Genomic DNA, 21,134 nt, shown 5'->3' on the forward strand with positions numbered 1-21,134 from the left:
TACCTTGCTTACTGCCCATAAGCACTTCTACCAATTTGAAATTCTGGAGGCACTCTGTCTGCCAAAAGATGCAACATGTAAATGCAGTTTCTGAACAACATAATTTTGCCAGATGTTTACGTTATTGTGTTATACACTGTACACAGAGAGCATGAAAATTAAACATTTTTAAATCAAATCACAACGTTCTTCCTCTAACCAACTCCGTCTGAGTCAGGAATAATCTTCATTTTACATGCTCATGGCACCAGGCTCCCATGCCCTTAAATACACTGGCATCCTTGCAGCCACATTATGAAGTGGCACCTGGCCAGCACAGTTAATTCTACTCCTGCTTCAGCAATCAGCAGCTCATCCAGGGTATTTCCTGAGTTCCCTTCCAGAGAAAGCATGCAGCACTGGGAATAAACCTGCTCTTTGAGAACGTGGCCCAGGGACTAGGCTTGGCAAAAGCAGCTGACCATTCTCCCTCGCCAGGGACAACTCCACAGGCAGTGATCTCTTACATGTGCCACAGCCTCTTCTCCAAGCTTCTGCCAGACACCACTCAAGTGCCTTGCAGCTGGACCAGAAAAGCTGGCACAGTCAAGAGTTGAACCATTTACTACAATTATTGAAACCCTGAAAACATGTGACTCTGAGGGCTGAAGAAGTGCCTTAATTTGTGGCCTTGAAACTCAAGAGAAAAATCCTACATGCCACGAACGGGGGTGTTAAGAGCCTCAACTTCCTACATGTGCTTTGCCTGATATTTGATGAAAGTGACTTGGAGAGGATCTTCATCAAGGGCAAATTCTGGATATTAAAAAGAAATTTCCTGTATGCGCATCTTTTTACAGGGAAATGAGAAGAGCCTTTAAAAATTATCACTATTGGAGAAATCGCAATTGTGCCTAAGAACTGAGTCTTTTACAGCATACAGTCAGCTTCCCAAACACATAAGATGTGAAGATCTTTTCCAAACAGAGTATCCAACTATACTGTTTGACAGTTACTTTTTTCAGGTGAGACAAAATTTTGCAGACAGTTGTTCAAATTCTTATTAAAAGGTCCACAGCACTTGAGGAAATGGACTGTCAACAAATCCTAGAACTATGCTACGGTGCAAAACAAGCTGCCTGCATTACACAGCTGGGTACACTGAGACAGAGATCTACACTTATCACCTACTGCAGATAGATAGCCACACGCATGTTCCTATGTACCCTGTAAATAACCATGGAAGGCAGAAGTCACTCTCTGTGAAGCATGGCTGTTCCATGGAGCAGCAGAGGTGTGTTGATCTGCTGGTGTGCTGACAAGCCCCAGCTGCTAAATGAAACGTGCATGCTACAGCTTTGGGTCTCCATTCTACTAAAATGTTTCCTAAAAGTCATGCTATTTTGGCACCAACTCTACCAAGGACAGAAGGGCAGGCAGATTGAAAAGAGACCATCTTCTGAGGAAAACATGTGCATCTACAAGAGTACAAGATGTATCTGGAATAATTTCCAAAAGAATATGGTTTTGTTTCAGCCTCAAGTCCTTCCCTGCAGTCCTTGAGGAGTACAGAGATGCTGCTTGCCACCGAAAGGAGAAAATTTCTGCAGCCAAAGCTCTACTGGAGTTCAGGTTGGCCTTGAACTCCAATTGAGTCAAGCACTGTGAAAGACAACAATAAGGGATATTGTCAATATATCACTAGCAAAAGTAAGATCAGAGATAATATTGATCTGTTACTTCATGAGGTTGGTCACCTCAAAAATAGGGATGTAAACAAAGTGGAGACATTCAATGCCTTCTTCACTTCTGTCCAACACCAGTGATGAGCTCTGGGACTCCCAGCCGACCCTGACCTTGTTTGAGACTTGCTGCTTCAGCCCAGTGCACATGAATCATTAGGGCCAGATGGAATTCATCCAGGCTACTGAAAGACCAGGACAATGTCATCATGGGACCTCTCTCCATTGTCTTTCAATGGTCTAGGGAATCTGGAAAGGTCCCAGTCAATGGCAAGCTGCTGTTCCACTGTTCAAGAAGAGCAAAAAGGAAGACCCTGTCAATCTCTTTCAGTGCCTGGTAAAATCATGGAGATGGTTATTCTGGGGAGTATTTGAAAAATACTGGAGAGACAATGAAGTCATCAGTCACAGTCAGCATGGGTTTGTGAGGGGAAGGTAGTGTTTGACAAATTTAATTTCCTTTTATGACAAGGTCACCTACCTAGCTGACCAAGGGAAGCCAGTGAATGTAGTGGGTTTGGATTTTAGCAAAGCCTTTGATACTGTCCCTCACAATATCCTGCTGGATAACCTGTCCAGAGCTAGACAAGTCCATACTGCATTGGGTGAGCAATTGGCTGATGGGTCAGGCTCAAAGCATTAGAGTATATGGGGTTACATCAGACTGGTGGCCAGTCACCCATGTGGTTTCCCAGGGCTCAATTTTAGGACCATCACTCTTTCATGTTTATATAAATTGTCTGGATACAGGCATCAAATGAACAGGAAGTGAGTTTGCTGATGATACTAAGTTGGGAGAAGCTGTGGGCTCCCTTGAGGATAGGGGACCCTTACAGGGAGATTTGCATAGGCTAGAGAGCTGGGCAATCACCAACCGTACGAAATTTAACAGGAACAACTGTCAGATCCCCCTAGGATGGGGTAAGTAAGTCTGGTTAAAAATACAGACTTGGGGAGGAGAGCTGGAGAGCAGTCCTGCAGAAAGACCTCATGGATGGGGTTGATGGCAAGTTGAATCTGAGTCAGCAGTGCCCTGGCAGCCAGGAGGGACAACTGTGTCCTAGGGGCATCAGCATCACCAGCCAGTCGAGGGAAATGATCATCCTCCTCTGCTCTGCAGTGGGGCAGCCCCACCTCAAGTACAGTGTGCAGTTTTGGGTGCCTCAATGTAAGAAGGACATCAAACCATCTGAGTGTGTCCAAAGCAGGGCGACCATGATGATGAAAAAACTCAAGCTCAGGACTTAGGAGCAGGCACTTGGCTTGTTCACCTTGGAGAAGAAGAGGCTGAGGGGTGACCTCACCACAATTAACATCTTCCTGAAGGGAGGCAGCGAAGGGAGAAGTGCTGATCTCCTCTCTCTGGTGACAAGTGATAGGACCCAAAGAAAGAGAACAAAGCTGCATCAAGGCAAGTTCGAACTAGTCATTCGGAAAAGGATGGCCGACCACTGGGACAAGATCCCCAGGGAAGTGTTCATGGCACCAAGTCTGTGAGAATTCAAGGAATGTCTGAACAATGCTGTTAGTCATACACTTTGGTTTTAAGTAGTCCTCTAAGGAACAAGAAGTTGGTCTTGGTAATCTTATGGGTCCTTTACAGCTTGAGATGTTCTGTGATTCTTTGATTTCCTTTGCAGAGCAGCACAAAGAATCACGAGACAAGCACGATCATCCTAACAGTGACTGCCAGTTTCCTAACAAGGTAAGATTAGAAGTGTGTGAACACAGTGATTCTGTGTTCATACAAGAATATCTGCTTGACCCAGAAAGACTGACGGTACCCTCCAGTACAGAGGAACTGTGCCTACCAGGAAGAATGCATAAAGCTCTGAGCAGCGTGCCAGTCACACGAGATCATCTGCCACACTAAAATCACGTACATTAACTGCAAACGAAGGAATTACAGTTCTTCTGAAGAGAAAAATATATGCACCCCACTTCAGGGTCACTCAGGTGGTATATGGACAGGCTTCAGTTATCTTCAGAAATCTTTCAGTTACCTGCCTTCCAAGTAATGGAAGCACTTCTTTGATCACAGTCTGCACCGTGCTATCCTTATTTACTCGTAGAGAAACATATGCCATTCCCACCCTAAGAGAAAAGAAATACTTATTTTAGGACAATCATTTGACCTATCCTGTGTGTACCTTTTTTACCTAGGTGTCAAATTGGCATTAGTTGAAGAAAGTTGTTCACTGAGACTCATGGCAGATGCATTATCAGTGCTACAGACAAGGAAGGGCTTTCATCTCAAGGAACTGGTAATTACAATTGTAGCACTGCAAATTAAGTTTCCTCTTATACACAAAATTACCTTTAAGTCTTTCATAAAATTTGGCAGTGTAGTTGCAACAGCAAACTGAACAAATGGTTAAATATGATCAATCCCACAGCTCTTCAGAAATGGAAAGGTCACCAGACCATTTTGTTTTCACTGCCAAATATGCTTAAAATTTATACTGTCTCAGTGGCAAATGGAACAGTTATTTTTTTTCCTTTATTTTTTTTCCTCCTAATCTCACATGGGAACTTACACTGTAGTTCTTCCTACTTCATATTTCTTAAAAAAAAAAAAAAAAAAAATCAATCAATTTTTCAAGTGACAAGTGCATGCCATCATTTGTTTACAGATATAGTTAATGTGAAGTTGCATCTTCCTGACCAAATACATGAAAATAGAACTGCAGAAGCTGTACACTATGTTCCATGCCTGTAAAGAAACCCAAGACTTTCCAGGCATGGAAATGAATAATATGCATATTACTCATTCAGAGAAATGAACAGAAGGATCCTGAAACACAGAAAAGGAAAGTACATTCTCTGCTATACTTCTGCAGCTTCAGTAACTGAAACAAACAGGGCTAGACTACAGCAGACAAATGTAGCCAAGCAGCATAGCATCAATTCGGAAAATACTCACTTTAGCCAGGCAGGATAAATTCTGATCACTTCCTCGTCCTTTGGTTTGGCTCTGATGATCCAAGCTTCAGGAACGGATTCTCGGAATACTGAGCCCAAGTTGCTGTCCTCTGCAGCATCGTTCCTGTTGATAACATCATCAGAGAGCAGCACCTGCTGCGTGAAGGTCTGCAGCTCGTACTCCTGCTGGTCATCATTTATATAGTACGCCCTCAAAGCAGCCTCCTAAAACACAGCAAGATAAATTAACATCTACTTGAAAAGACACCATTAAGACATGTGTAGCCACAGACATTTATAAATACCTTATTTGTGAAATGGACCTTTAATGCATGCTTTAAGCTCAGAGCTGTAGATAAACAGCAATGGCAAAAAACTAAAACAAGAGTGAAGTTTTGAAAACAAATTTTAGTGAGCATGAAAAAAGAAAACTTGAGATATCAATGGATTTGAACACAGTCCACAGTATTTTTGGCAAATGATAGTCATTTTAAAAACAGATATAAAAATTCAGCACCAGTAAAGCTACACTTGCTGCACAAGTAAAATGGTAAATTACATTTGATCGTGCCCAACTCTGCCTACTCAATCTTTTTGCATCAAGGGGATATAGAAAATTAGAGAGTTTCTCAGCCACAAGTCTGCCCTGAACACCTCTGAAGAGGAAAAGTAAGATCTGTCCTTGCAAGATGCATGCAGTCACAGGAATTTTACATCCATGCCCATGCCTGCAGCACCTCTGCTAACACAGATGGCTGCAGTCAATACAGCCCAGTAACTCACTTTTGAGAACTGGTATTAAAAACAGCTGTCTGATAAAATGTGCTTGAAAGGCAAGTAGCACTCCTAAATAAAAAAGTGTTTTCAGCCCTCTGCACAGTTTTCTTCAAGATCTTAGACATGCAGAACAGTACACTCCATTTTCAAAATTCCTCTTGATTTTCATCACAGCATCAAGATAAAAATCCTAATGACCTTTAGTTTTAAACTGTCAAAATTCTGAAGTAATAAATTCTCCGGAATACTCTTCCAAGTCCTTTATGACTTTGAGACCTCGACATGCTCAGTTCTCTTGTGCATCACCCCCTTCCCCCTCCAGGCTTTATTTCTGCACAGTGTGGGGTCTCTGCCTAGTACAGTAAATTACGATCTGTACAGTACACCTGATTTAGTACTGAGTAATTTTTCCACCCCAGATGGAGCAGTGGAAAAACCAGTGAGTGGCCAGTATGTGATCAATAATTCATTACTTTTCACAGCCAAGGAGCAGAGATAACTATAGTATGCTTCAGTGCTCACAGCTGATTAACTCAAGTGCAATATTGGTGGCTGTTCAGGATAAACATCAAACCACTAACTACTATAGTGAAGGAGCAAGTTATCCAGTATTGCTCACATCAGTAATATCAGACTTCAGAGTCACACAGAGAAGGAGAACGACTGCTTAAAATGTGATACACTGTGGTCCCCATAATACTAGAGATGTGTAAGCCACCCTTTCTTCAGATGCTCTAAATTAAGAGCACTACATGAAGACATTAATTACATTGTAATTAGACAGCCCATTTACAGATTTTCTTGGTTTTGATTTAGATTTGTAAAACTGTTAGCTTCTGACTACTGTAACATGCAATCATATGCCCCTTTATCACATTGGAATATTGACCTGCACCAGGTATCTTACCACAACTTCTTCATTTTTTGCAATCCTCGGAACTGAAATCAGTCGAAATTGATTGCGTTTCACTGCATCATTCCCATCAAATATCTTCAATGTTTGTTTACCTAAATGGAAACAATTACTGTACTTCAATAACACACCCACGAATCATAAAGCTACCTGAATAGAAAGGGTATAATGGAACTACTAAAAATCTGCTTTTAACCCACTGAAATGTTTCTTCTTGACAAGCTTTGAGGCTGAATATTTTCATTTCTGTTTTGTCACTGTTCATTTAAAACATGGGTAAATTCACAGAGGAAAGAGTATTTCAACTAACTATAGTTTTATCCTGGCTTTTGCTATAAGTGCTTACATATAACTATACTGTTTATGTTTCTACTTCTTCATCCTCACCATTCAAGACTGAATTTATAACTGACCAGTTGAACAACTCGAAGACTAAGACACCCCTTCAGAACAGCTCCCAAAGCACTGACAGTTCTGAGAGCATGCTTCTGAAGAAAGTCCTCAAAATAGCTGGTTAATTGTACAGGTAACAGGAGAAAATACAGGGACAACTGAAAATCTAGAAGAAAGAAGGTACAGCAAATGAACTTCAACCCTTTGCTGTCTTTCACTTCACTAAAGCTTTATCAAGTCCATGCTCATGCTGTCAAGCACAGGTTGTTGCACAGACATCTCTGAAAGGGTGAAGAATGAAGGATTTCAGGTTCACCTTTGAGAAAGATGAGTTATGACTCAGTCAGCTGTATGACAAAGTATCTCTCTTACTTAAGTGACTATTTTAAGAGCAATAGCAAAGTGCAATCAAATTCTCAAAGCACAGGAAGCTTTTGAGAGGTTTTAGGAACAAATTAATATTACTAGTCCATTACATGTGTCCTTACCACCTCTATGTGGAAAGGAAAGCAAATTAACCAATCGAGATCAAAAAGGAGACTTCATGAAGACAGACCTTGTGTCCTCTCCTGATCAAATCTTTATGAAGATACCTGATAAGATGCTCAGTTTTGCTTGTTCTTTGCAGGTTTCTCTCCCCACAGAGCTCATGCTTTACAGCAGACATGACTATTCTTCACTGACAGAACCTGCCCTTCTTATTGCAGTGTTGGACTGAACTGTTAACAGAAGTCACTCTTTGTATATATAGCACAATGCTACAGATTCTGATCTCATCATAAATCTGTACACCTGCATTCATCACAAAGTAATAAAATCACTAGAAGCTATCACGTGCAGTCTTGAGATGTTAGAAATATTAAGTGAAAGCCTCATACACCAGCTGCAATGCCTACATGACTGGTTAATCATGCAGTCTGTTAACATGGTAAAGCAGATCCATTACATGCTGGAGTCTACTTTCTTACAGCTTGGAAATACTTTGTAGTACAGAATAAAATACTTTTCCTCTCAAATAACATCGGCATTTAGGTTCAATGGAACACATGAGCCAACTACCATTTGCCATAGAAGGATTAAAAAGGAGAGCTGTAACTGGCAGAACAAAACCACCAAATCACCTCTAAAACGATGGTTGACGAAAGCAAGCAAGACTCCCAGGCAGAAATGTGCATCATGGGGTATCTCAATGCTGCAGTGGCAGGGTATGAGGCAAGACTGCAGTGAATAACTGCTTTGCAAGGACACTTCAGTGCTACCCTTCTCGAACCACCTGAATGCACACTGTGTCTAATCTTATTCCTGTTTCAGTGCACATTCTGCAACTTCAGTCACTCGAAAGCAGATACCACAGAACTAAAGCTTCATCTAATACTACGTTGGAAAGCAGTCCTTTTAAAATGAGATTAACCCTCAAAGAAAAATCCTGCTACCTTAATTCTCATGACACTTATGTCTCTTTATTTTGAGATGTGAAAGCTACACTTGGAGTTCTTTTTCTATGTAGATTCGTTCACTTCTTATGGCCTTTCTTCATTAACAATTCCACCGGGCAAGGCACAATGTGTGTATGAGGATGTTCTCACTAGGTAACAAAGAACCCATCACACAGCAAAGCAGTCACCAGTAAAACCTCCCATCCTCCAAAGTCTTCTTACTTAAAGCCCCCTTTAAGTATTGACAGGCTGCAATAAGGTGCCCCTAGAGCCTTCCCTTCTCCAGGCTGAACCACCCCAGTTCTCTTAGCCTCTCTCTTAGCTCTTAGAGGGGGTGTTCCATTCCTCTAATGATCTTGGTGGTCTCCTCTGGACTCACTCTGACAGGTCAATGTCCTTCCTGTGCTGAGGATCGCAGAGCTGGATGCAGTGTTCCAGGTGGAGTCTCATGAGAGTGGAACAGAGGGGTGGAATCCCATTCCCTGTCCTGCTGGCCATGCTGCTTTAGATGCAGCCCCGGATGCAGCTGGCTTCTTGGGCTCCAAGTGCACACTGTTGAGTTGCATTCAATTTTTCATCCTCCAGCACCCTGAAGTCCTTCTTGGCAGGGCTGCTCTTGATCCCTTCATCCCCCAGCCTGTATTGATACCGGGGGCTGCCCCAGCCCAGGTGCAGCACCTTGCAGTTGTCCCAGTTGTTGAACTTCATGAGGTTTGCATGTGGGCCCACTCCTCAAGCCTGTCAAGGTCCCTCTGTAGGGCACCCCTTCCCTCTGGTGCACCTGCACCACTCAGCTTGGTGTCATCCACAAACTTACTGAGGGTGCACTCAATCCCACTATTTGTCACTGATGAAGATATTAAACAGTCTGGTCCCAGCACAGGTCCTTGAGGCCCATTTGTTACTGTTTTTCTCTTGGGCATTGATACGAAAGCACAAAGGGTTTAAGCAGGAAGGAAAATAGCTAAATCCTACATGAAAGCCAAATTGAAGGACAAAAAAAAAATTCCCTTCTTTCTACACAGTATCTACAACATTACAGATCTTTGGGCTTCTGGTTGTGCAGGTTTAATTCTGGCCCCTGTCAAGAAGAATGACCTTTGGAAGCACAGCTCTAATTTCTTCTTTCCAATATGACTATTCCCTCAGTACTCTTTCGAAAGTAGTTAGCTGAAACTTTTTATGTCTGTTTAAGGAAAATAATGACAAAATTTCCATGTGCAATGTACACTCTTTACAGCAATGGAAATGAATAATGCTACTGGAGAAGTGAGTTTGGGACATATGGTATGACACACTGTGACTTTTAAAGTATTTTTGTTAATATGAAAAGTAGTATTACCAGTTGAATTTGGATTTTCAGTTCTGCAATTATCTATGCAGTGGTTGCTTCTGTCAAATTCTTTTTAGTCACAATATAAGAAAGATTTAAATACCATCAACTTTTACTTCTAAAGTACCCTTGAAACTCTACTGCCATTCCATTGAGACTATAGCATGCCTCAGAAGATCCACCCCTCTAAACTCAGCTAGATTTATGCCAGACAAAGTGAAAATCTTTTAGAAACAGATTTTTGCCAGAGTGATCACCATGGTAACTGTAGCATAGACAAACTTTAACAAAGACACACTGTGTCCTATGTGACCTTCTTTAGAGCTAACACAACTTGAAAAAACACAGCAAACACTGGTTACTGACAGCACAACTGATGTTCTGAGTATGGACTTTAATAACATTATCAAAATCTCCACTGTTATCTCTAGCAATCCAGAGGGTAGACAACCATCTGAGAACAAAAACATTCATCCAAGTTCTAGTACATGTTTTCATTCGAAGTGCCTTTGTAGTCTGCTCTTATGAGATACTAGCTGGCACGAGAGAATCCCTAGCAATTTTAACTGGAGAATTTTTTATGAGCTCTCTGTGTCTTAAGGCCAGTCGAATGTTTCAAAAAGCTGGCTTGACTCTTATATGTAAAACTGGTTTACAAGGAGAAGTTTAGATCTACAGAGCAGTAGTAGTGTCCTAAGCTCAAGCACATTCCTTAGCTAAATACACATTTATGTTCAGCCCTGTTTCCTTAAGGTAATCTGGTATCCATCACACAAAACAGAAATCATGTTCAACTTTGTCACTGTCCTCACAAGGGACACTTTTACTGCAATCTTATGAAAGATGGCTTGCTTGCATACAAGTTTCTGGGAACACAATAACAAAAGAACAAACAGCTAAATACTGCAACTAGTCATCTAGAAAGACACTTCCCCACTGAAGTGGGGATGTGAAGAGCACATCCAACACATGTAAGTCAAGGGGTATCTCATGTCAGTCTGATTTGTCTAACTAGCCTAGGCAAGAAGATCAACTACAACCACTTCTAAAGTTAGATAAGGTTTTTTCTTCCACCTGTTGCAATTTTTAAATATTAGAAAATGATCCAATTACAGACATGAAGTCTACATACCCCTACTTAGTATATATATTAAAAATAACAAACTCAGGCTAATATGCAACAGATGCACATATCAAATTTTGGTATTTAAAGGAGTTACTCCCTGTTTTGCAATACTGACACTTCACTGGTAAGTGTCTTATCTTTTCCTGTTGGATTAGACTATACAGTATCAGGACTTTCTCCTGAAAAACACATTAATTTCTTTCTTAGCATGTGATACTGAGCTGAAAATAACCTGTTATTCATGCTTTTCAAGGGGAAATAACTACAAAAGGTCAACCTCAGGCATAATTTACCAAATTACGGAATTTGATTTTGGAGGCTAAGATACCAAGTCTTCCTGGGAAAAGGATAAACAGCATTTGATGAGTCCAAAGTTCACGTTCCCTTTGACTTCCAAATCCCCACAGACAGGACATGGCTTCTGAAAAGACTTATATGTGGCTTGAGACTGAGACAGGAAAACGATGCAGTCCTGAATATTTTTGCCACTGAAGAAAGTTAGAGGTCTACACCAAACCTATTGGTGAAAATCACTCTTAAAAGACTAAATTCTAGCAACACAGCTTAACAAGAACCATTCTTCCAAACAAAGCTTCTGTTATCCACATGCTTTCTGCTCTCCTTCTCTATTGCTGCTTCATATTACAACAGTGGACTAACAAATTTTGGTTTATTTCAGTATTAGTATTCATAAGCTACAAGGCAGCATCAAGCTTTTTAAGAACTGTGTATTTTTTCTCTCATTGGCCTTGAAGACAGTCTTTCAGAATCCTAGGTTCTTGCTTTCTCCAGCTCTTCATCTTCCAGGAGAGCTATTTGCAGGTGTGTCCCTTCTCTTAACTTGTTTTCATGAGCAGCTCAAACTCCCCTACTTTCAAGACAATTGTGAAGCACAAATCTGCATTAACAGCCATCCTCCCATTCTGGTTGCCACTTCTTCACCCTTCTCCTCTTGCTTTTTAGAGCTTCTCCAAGCATCTGCCATATGTATCACCATTTGATCTGATTTCACCAGCTTCAAATCCACTCAAATCATGTTTCAGAGAAAAATGTGACATGTTATCTGTAAGCAGTTAGAGCAGAACACAGTGACCCTTTTTACGAAAGCTGAACATTTTCCCAAGTATCTTTACAGGGAAAATCCCTCCCCATATGCTGTCTTTCCTTCTTCCAGAAAACAGTTTGTTCCTGCTTGCAGTGAAGGTCTCCTCTGAGCTGTCAGCAGGTTTGAGACAAGACATAAGCAAGCTCTAAGCCAGTGACTTGGGTCTATCTGACACAAAACCATTTTATCTCTTACTCATCAGGGGAAAACTGAGGCTGTGGAAGGACGTGCTGTGAAACCTATGTTTGCTGACAACACTGCAGTCCCCATTTCTTCCCTCAAAGAGATTTCTCTAAAAACCTCCTCCAGAACGGGTTTTCTCTGGATGGTTGAATTTTGTCCTGTGTGAGACAGACACTGACTGAATCAGACAGTTCACACGGAGCCAGTGAGTGCTGAGAGACTCACAGGGCAGGGAGAGCCCTTTTCCAAACCTGCTCCATGTGCCTATTAAATCTGTGTTAATTTTGTGCTTTTGGTTTCAGTATCTTGGCAGACTAAATTTCATGGTTGATTTAACATATTTAAGCTCCCAAAAATTAAGATTTAGATCTTTTAACTTTAGACTTCACTCAACAAGCCTATTACAACAGAAAGAAACAAAAAGGAATGCAGACCATTAATTCAAATCTTCTTCCAGTATTAGTCTACAGGCTTTGCACCCTTTTCTACTGGCTTCTTTCCTATGGAAAAAGCATGTCTTCACATACCAATATTATTCAATTTCTTCTGACTTGTTTTTCACTATTTTTAAAAGTATGCACCCCTAAAACACAAAGAGATGGAATTAAGAAAAGCTACAATATTCTGGAATATAACTGAGTTCAGGCACTCCCGAGGGAGAGCATGGTAGCATTGCAAAAGATGTGGCAAAGGTACTGAGTCAACACACAGAAGCTAATGAGCAGCTTCCTCTGGACTCCTATTATACAAATATAACAAAATTTATAATATTTATTATCTAGAGACAGGTGGAAGAGGTCCAGCCCGCTACAACCATGTCACTTGTGTTTAATTTGATAGGTTATGACTTCATACACACAGACAGGCACAAAAGCACAATAGCTACAAGGTGACCCCTAATAACTTTATCAGGTAAGTTATCAGAGAAGCCATGTCCTGAGCTGACTCAAGGTCCTCAATCCCATGGTCTGGGGGTGGCACTCCCCAGATGAGTCCACAGGGGAAGTTCTGGGAGTCACCTCACTGACCAAGGAGGTTGTTCAGGTGGTAGGGCTACAGGAGATGCCTGTGAAAAGCATTCTGGTGCGGTATTGAGAGTTGTTAGGGGAAGTTTAGGAGAGGAACCAAAGGCAGAGGAAATGAGAGATCAAGGTGGTTTGGGAAAGAAGTATGGGAAAATACTGGGATAAGGAGATAAAGGAAGCTGGTCACATTTAAAGAGGTTGCTCATTGGTACTGCATGGCATCTGCCTTGCATCTGATCACCACAGTCTGTCCTGTCTTATCATTAAATGCTATTTCTGACTCTTTTTGTCAGTATGGTTATTACTGAGCTTTCTAAATCATAGCAAAGTTACTGGGCCCTGCATTGTCTTATGTTTTGTGAAAACACATTAAGGGGAAGCAATATTTTTAATGTCACTGTTCTATTTAAAACACAAGTAATGGTTTTACATGAGCCTTGAAAATGTACCATCTACTGCTGCTTTCTCCAGTCTAAAGACAGACAGTGTATATGAACAAATGACATTCTGAAGTCTGCATCCTTCCCCAAATTTTCACATCTTTCCCCTTCTTTTGGGAAGGCTAAACTAAAGCTGAATTGGCCTGTACTAGTACTTTCAATCAATCCAGCTGAATATCTCGATACTTAATTTGCTCTCTTTGACAGTCAATAGGGAAATAGGCTTAGTTGTTGAAATGTCAAAGTCCTCACACTCAACCACTTAAGCCACTCAAAACACTGGAAAAAGTGAAAGTTTCTTAGATAAACTGCAGTTAGTCAGAGCCTTTTCCCACAACAAGGAAGCATGGTGGTGAATCATTACTTAGAATCATTAAGACACTCTGGTTTCAAATTTTAAAAAGTGAAATAAGAGGATGCTCACTTCCATAACTGAATTATTTACTGAGCTGAATTTTTTTTAAATCCAGATAGCATTTGCGTAATTAGCCTCCTAATTTTGTAAGAACTTAAGAATTAAAAAAAAAAAAAAATTTATTGATTTGAAATTTCCTTTTTTACAACAGTCCACGCAGCTACATTAGGTAGCAAGCACCATGTTGTTCTAGTTACTAATATGTATATGGGGGTAGGATGCCCTTAAATTGTGGGTTTACTTCATTTCCTGAAAACTAGGAGTTTGGCTGATACCAACCCCAGGCAGCTCTGCAGAGTTGTTTAAGACTTTAACCAAACAGGAAGCAACCAGCCCGTCTCAATCCTGATTACTGTTAACATGCCCAACTAGAAAAAAAAAAACAATCCACCTGGTGTCTTTAGTAAGATTTGGATCCAGTAATTCTAAAAGCAAAAGGCTTTGAAAGAAAAGGCTTTGTCTGCCCTTTAAATTAGTTGCTTATCTCTACAGATTGTTAACATCACGTTTTCTTTCTTCAGTTACCAAGGTGAGAGAAATGACTTCTTTGTCAGGAACAGATTATCAATTATGCCCATCTACCAGTTTGAAAATAGCAGTAAGATATTTGTAAGGCCTTGGATAAATGTGTTGGACTAAAACTTTGGACCTCAAATTAAAACCTAGCATTAGAAAAATAGGCATTTAATATTTTGTCATAAGGTAATACAAGTTAAGATTATATGAATAAGGACTGGAATGGGTGACTATTCACCACTTACTAAAATTGTGCTTACTTGAATCTGTTGAAATCTGGACATCTTTTGCTGATCCCTGTGTTGAACCATCAACATCATCATCTTCATCTGTGAAAACAGAAACATTTAAAGAAAGGATTTCTGTTAATCTGAACTACGGGGGAGGGAAAAGGTGTTTGTCATTTAAGAGCAATTTCCACCAAACAAGCTAGCACAAAAGGATTCAGACAGAAAAGCACACTTTCTTTTTCTACCTATAGTAATTAATACAATAAAAACAGCATTGAAAAACCCAAATCTGCATTGCCATGTAACTACAGTGAAGGCATACCTGAGATCCTTCTACGATTAGCTTTAATATTGCAACTACTGCATTTCATCCCTTTCTAAAGCTGCAATGTTTATCTATGACTGAAGTATATATGGTTTCCATTAAGTTTTCAATCACCAAATCAATCCAGGAACTGCAGCAACAGCCTTGCAGTCAGAAATACAGGTGTAAGTAATTTCCACAACTGAAAAATAAATCTGCAGACACACAAAGAGGAAGAAATTGCTGCTCTCCAGAAGAGGACTTTGACAGCAGCTCATCACTCTCACTGAAAGCTGGGAGCTAACCTGTCAGCTAATAATGCACCCTGTAAAATTACACATAAAATGCTAAGATTAAAATAAATGCTATGAACATTTGCTTCTGAAGGTAACAAGCTGACTACATTCTCATTCCTGACTCTCAGGGCCATACAAGAAGGCCAGTGCAAATCCAAACATTGTCAGTTTTTCTTCTCTAAGGGTAGCAGTAGCGTGCAACACAAGTCAACTTGCTGTGCTTATCATATAATGGTATTACCCACACCCACTGAAACTACCAGTCAGTCTTGATTCGGATGCAGGCAAAGCTCTCAAAAGATATAAGGCAGGCAACACCCTTAAAAAAACTATGCCTTGCAGCTGAGGGAGAAAGCAGGAAATCAAAGCACAAGACAAGAATGAAATAATAAAATCAAACCAGTAAAGACAGATCTTCAGAGCAAAAGAGGTACTGGGGAAGTCAAAATACCAAAGCAGGGAAACCTTCAAAGAACCAGAATCACAGCATGTCAAGAAGGTTGCTAGGCAGGAGTCCTGACACCAGGTAACTTACTGAACATTTATATATTGCTTTAAGTGACTGCAAGAAAGACCAACAATAACGCTTTTGGGCTGGGGCTTTTAAAATAGAAAAGAAGTGTTGAAATACTTTTCCCTGTTACAGCTGACAAACAGATCAAGTTTCAAATTGGAGAGAAATTTAGACAGTATGGGCTTGAAATACCCTGAAATAAAAGGAAGCTGAATGCCCTCTTGAATTTCACTTCAGACAAAATTAGGTTAAAAAAAGAGTAAGTAAATACAACAAGAAGAAATCACTGCTCCTGATTGTTCCCAACCCTCTTCTCAGTTTAGATGGGAAGAAGCTGACATGTTTTGTTACTCTTTCTCATTCAATCAGGATAGTAGGGATATGTATACTAACAGCATCCTGAAACTATTCCAGTGAAGTTCAATGACTTATTCTGAAATTCACTGAGATGGGAGTCAGATGTAGGAAGGGGAGATAACTACTCTACCATTGCTTCCCCTGGTAGTTCAAGAGTTTTGAAAAGCATAGAGATGCTGGACATGAGGCTCAGCATTTATGCAGTGGCAAAGGCAATCTGGACAAATGGTCCCCAGCAGGTCAAGGATGATGTATGTGCTCATTCACTGCATGGGACAAGGGAACTGGCACTTCCCGAACACCATTGTGGGAAGAGCTATGCCTGCAGCACTTAACTCATCCAGGCAACTGCCAACACGTGTTTGGTACCTCAGACTGGTCTTTTCAGGATAATCTGAGTGATGTCCTTTGTCAGCTGTGGCAATAGAAGAGCACCCTCTGAGCATGCCCCTTCTGAACATGAGAACTTCTGAACAAGCGTGCTTCCACAACAGGTCCCACAGAAGTGCTAATTATTCTCCAACAGAGGAGCACTTTGCTCCCCTGAAACATCCCTAACAGGCACACAATCTTTGAGATCTGTGATTTGCCAACGAGAACCTATGCCTTCACTTGGAGAAGCAGCAGCAATTCCTGGGGCAGCTGTCCTGAGCTGTTTTGTGCTCAAAGGAGCATCAAACACATCCTAACAGAGTGTTAGGGAGCTGCTGGACTCATGACACATCTCACTAACTCAGCACGTGCCAGGAGCTAGAGGGTTTTTGGAAGAAAATGCAGGTTTGTTCTGTGAACATGGGTAACAAGAAGGACCACGAGGCCAGAGCACTGAGTTTCCTTGACACAGATGATGTGAGAATTAGTTTAAGACAATTCTTGGCTCCACCTTTGAGGAAGAATCTGGGCAGAGAAAAAGACCATATAGCGATGTATTTGGTGCTTTTGGTGGGGACCTGCAGACACTTTCAGACAGATTTCCAGCAGATGACTGAGAATGGCAAAACTCCAGCAAGGCTCAGTAGGACGTGAATGGTGTAAAAGGAGTCACATGTGAAGACACCAGACCACCACCTGTACCTTCAGGACCTAGGTGCTAAACCAAGCATCACATACCATCATCAGGCAAGGAGAAACAGAACAAAACACTTTATGCACAGCAGACTGCAAGGCAGGTACCACACCACAAATATTACTCTTCATGCCTTGTGCTGAGTAACAGCTGTGGCCCACTGACCATGACAAAAAGGAAGATGTCAAGTGCTGGGGGCAGCCACCAAATTCACGTGTGTGCCATGGACCAGCAGCAGGAGGAAATGGGAGTATCCACATGGTTCAGCCCCTGCTCCCCCGGGTATCAGCAGCTGCTCCCTCCTGGGAGGCTGCTGCCCACTGGATGACAGGGAGCTGAGCCCAAGGGGCAGAAATTCTCACAGGCCACAGAGAAGAGATCTCGTGTTACAAAAGAGATTTTTCAGGGTGTTGCTGTATTATATGCAGGGTGAGGACTATAAAAATGCATTCTGGCTTTCCAAATATGGTGGGGTTTATTTGCTTTGTTGTTTTTTTTTTCCTTCGTATCATACTAAATCACTGGAAATGGCACAAATTAAGTTAGTGAATACTTCTCCATCTCTATGTGTCTGCTTCTGACCACCAGTTAATGGCTGCATTCTCTCAATTCAAATTACAAGACACACATTTTGACTAAAGAAATACAAAAAAATATTATTACTTTAAAAAACCTTGAATACAGATAACATAATCTCACATACTTAGCATGTAGCTTAAGTCCTGAAATGGAAAACCTTCTTCCCTCACTTAAAATACTGACTAAAGGGACTAGAAGGTGCTGCTATAACTTGGGTTCTTTCACTCAAGAAGCTCTGTATTAAACTGTTACTTAGAGGTGCTTTAAAAACTAAAAAGTGAGAAAGTTTAATTCTGACATATTAAAAGAGCATACTACTGTTTAAAAGATAAACTTAGTTAACATCAGAAAAATCATACCAAAAGACTATCTGAGAGGTTTGTGATTAACTTTTGTTAGTATTAATAACACATCTCTATTGTCACTTAAGTTTTGGGGCACTTGCGAAATATCTAACAATAGACCTGAATTAAAGTTCAAAACAAGTCTTCCAGCAAAATCAAGCCCATCCAGACTGTTTAATTTCTGTTATTTCTTATGCTGGAAGCATTAAAATTCCATGACTTTCAAGTGAGTGCTGTACTTCACCTTCTTCCACTAGCAAGCAAATTCACTAACAAGAAAAATAAGTCACTGAAAAAAAACAATCCACAAAAGCAAGCTAACGCCTCCTCTCTGCCTGGGCACTTTTGTAGGTCCATTCAGTGCATCTGGGTCACGCAGACCCAGGGTCATGCAGTTCATGCAGAAACAGGACTCCTGCCATAGCTTCTGCACATGAGAACACATGGCTCTTCCTAGCAACCAGCTCCCCTGCCCAAAACCAAACCTACGTGTTCCAAGCAGAAAGTTCAAGAGCAACCTGTCAGGTTGAGAAAAGTGCAGCTGAAAATATTTAATTTTCGTGAGCTATTATTTTGCCTACCTTTTATTTCCTTTCCTATTGTATTTAGGCACTAAAAAAAAGGCTTTACAAGAGCATAATAACCAAAATATAAATTGGAAAATACTTCAGTAACTGGAAAATACTTAAAAAAGAATTCTCTCGTTCTTAAAGAGCTGTTCGACATTCACTCTAGATGGCAGCAGAACATTACCCTGCCTAGACACATGGTTTCATTTCAGCACAAAGATCTTAAAAGGACAGATGCTTAATTCAAGAGACAAGTCAAAATATCCGTATGCATGATATGACAAATAAGTGTAGCAACGATAACACACCACAAATTTTTCGATTTCAGCTTTTCACTTTCCGTGCACTTAGTGTTTGAAGAATAGTTAACAAATCGCCCTGCACCAGTAAAGAGAAGTTTCTCCTTTCTGCACACAGCGTGCATTTCAAACCCTCTAACCTGTCCCATAAACAGCAAGAAGTTATAGTATCGCCACAAAAGCCAGTAAAAAATTAGCAATAACATGCTTCAGTGAATTACAACACTAGGTTAAATATACTCATCAATTAGTTGCACTCAACGTTGAAATTTTTACCTGATTCGGTTTGCAAATTTTCCGATATTCGAAAACAGTGCAATTTGCTGAAGTTGCGAGAAAATAACTGCACACAACTTGGAGGGAGAATCATATTCCTTAATCTTCCAAAGGTACATTCTGGTGTGACAATTACGTAGCAAGCAGCATGAGCCTATAAATAACAGCATCAGTTAAGAACTCAAGTGATACGCAAAGAAAGCAAATCTGTTTATAACAAAATATGACTGGAATTGCATAACTCAGGTTAGGACATATATAGATCTTTCATTAATCACTTTCATGAAATGAATGGCTCGTTTTTTCACCCCAGATTTTCATTTGTTCATTTCAGTTTTTATGTAACCAACAGTGGGAAGTCTTAACATGTGAAGAACTTTCAAGGATCACAAACCTGGTCTATCAAAAACGGAAGGTTTTTATACAGCAACATGGAGAAGTTTAAAGTTTTGGTCTCAAACTCTGAATCTCCCACTCCATATAGATATTTACTGGGGCAAATGGGAAAGGTGCACAGGTTAAATTGAATAGCTTGAAAATAGCAGTATCCTCTTAACTCACTTGCAGATTCAGAGATAACAGTGTTTTAAGTTTTATTCCAAAATGTGACTGGCTGGTTTCTGCCTTTATACTGCTGCAAGATCTTCTGCCATTATTGAATACACTTACCTTTGTATCTATGGCCATACAGCATGTTACATTTCTTAGATTCTTCTCAAAGACAGCCCCTCCCACCTCGAAAATTATGAACCAGATTAAAATACAAACCCCACAACATGAAAAAAAAATTCAAATCATACCTGAAATACTGAATAACCTCAGAGTTTTATTTTAAATTATTATTACATAGACTACCTCATCTTGCATTAAATGTCAAATTAATGATATATTACGTATACTTTCCAGTTCCCACCTCATCAGGTGTTACTTTGCACTTTCATCATATTTTAACACGAGGTGGCATTAAGTGGATGGGCCAATTGTTATCTACACAGCACACTGTGTATCAGTATGTGAAAACCTGTGGCTTCCATGAAGATTATTGAAGTGCACCATCACCTTGCACAGGAAATAGACATGTGTCATATGAACGGAAAAACACAGAAACTGATACTGACAACTTAAAAAAATCCCAACCACACAGGCTAAGACCTATTCTATACTGAAATATGAGTAAACATATCAGAATGGTAAGTCTTTTCTTTGACCTTGCAGAATTTACGTGACTTGAAAGAAATTTTAATTTAACACAGAAAAAGTGGCTTCAGGCTTCTAAGCACAAATTCATATTGATTGACCCCTGCTAAATTTTACTTCCACTGGATTTACATAAAGCTTAAGTACAACTTTGAGAATTGCTCATTAAAATGACTGTGAGGAAGATTTTCCATCTAACACATAAATATATATATTTATATAAATTAAGTGTATTTACAAAGTGTACATAAAATATATTTATACAGTGTACAAATAAATTGTATCAAGTGTTTAAACAAGCACATGCACCTATGTATATATGGTTCCCACAAATATATGCAGCAGCACAACATACCAGGATGCCACACCATTCACATCTCATGCCAGAGAGCACCTCAGAAGACCCACAGGTTTTTTTGCAAACTTCACAACGAGCACTTGAAGAAAGATTTCCCTCTCTCCAGTGGTGGTGGTAAGTATCCTGAGGGAACACATCATGACTTAGCATTACATCAGATACAGAAGCATCTTCAATCCAAGTTTAAAATCAGCAATTCAAACAGCTCTGAAGAAACAGTAACACAGACTAGAACATTAAGTTTTTCTCAAGATAAATAGGAATCTGAACAATCTCACGTTTCGCCAAAAGAAGTTTGTTAACACTATCAGAAGCTTATCACAGTGTTTTTTCTTCCTAGGCCACTAAAAAAAAGTCCTTTAAAAAAAATCCTGAAATATCAGTATTTTGCAGTATGTTACTATAGGAAGGTATGAAACTAGGCAGTTTTAACTTGGTCA

At 40.2% G+C, this 21,134-nt stretch overlaps 1 protein-coding gene across 1 annotated transcript in view; it reads right to left on the reverse strand.

Moving 5' to 3' along the window:
- Positions 1-21,134, reverse strand: part of DGKQ (diacylglycerol kinase theta) — a 94,165-nt gene that overhangs the window by 32,723 nt on the left and 40,308 nt on the right. Inside the window, exons 5-11 of the mRNA XM_029965450.1 lie at positions 20,692-20,817; positions 19,140-19,293; positions 14,566-14,634; positions 6,328-6,428; positions 4,645-4,868; positions 3,725-3,815; positions 4-58 (exon numbers count right to left, since the gene is read on the reverse strand). Of these exons, the coding sequence (XP_029821310.1) occupies positions 4-58; positions 3,725-3,815; positions 4,645-4,868; positions 6,328-6,428; positions 14,566-14,634; positions 19,140-19,293; positions 20,692-20,817 (820 nt within the window). The remainder of the gene's footprint in view (positions 1-3; positions 59-3,724; positions 3,816-4,644; positions 4,869-6,327; positions 6,429-14,565; positions 14,635-19,139; positions 19,294-20,691; positions 20,818-21,134) is intronic.

Source organism: Manacus vitellinus, unplaced genomic scaffold (assembly GCF_001715985.3).
Source record: "Manacus vitellinus isolate BGI_N305 unplaced genomic scaffold, ASM171598v3 scaffold_9_pilon, whole genome shotgun sequence".
NCBI lineage: Eukaryota > Metazoa > Chordata > Aves > Passeriformes > Pipridae > Manacus > Manacus vitellinus.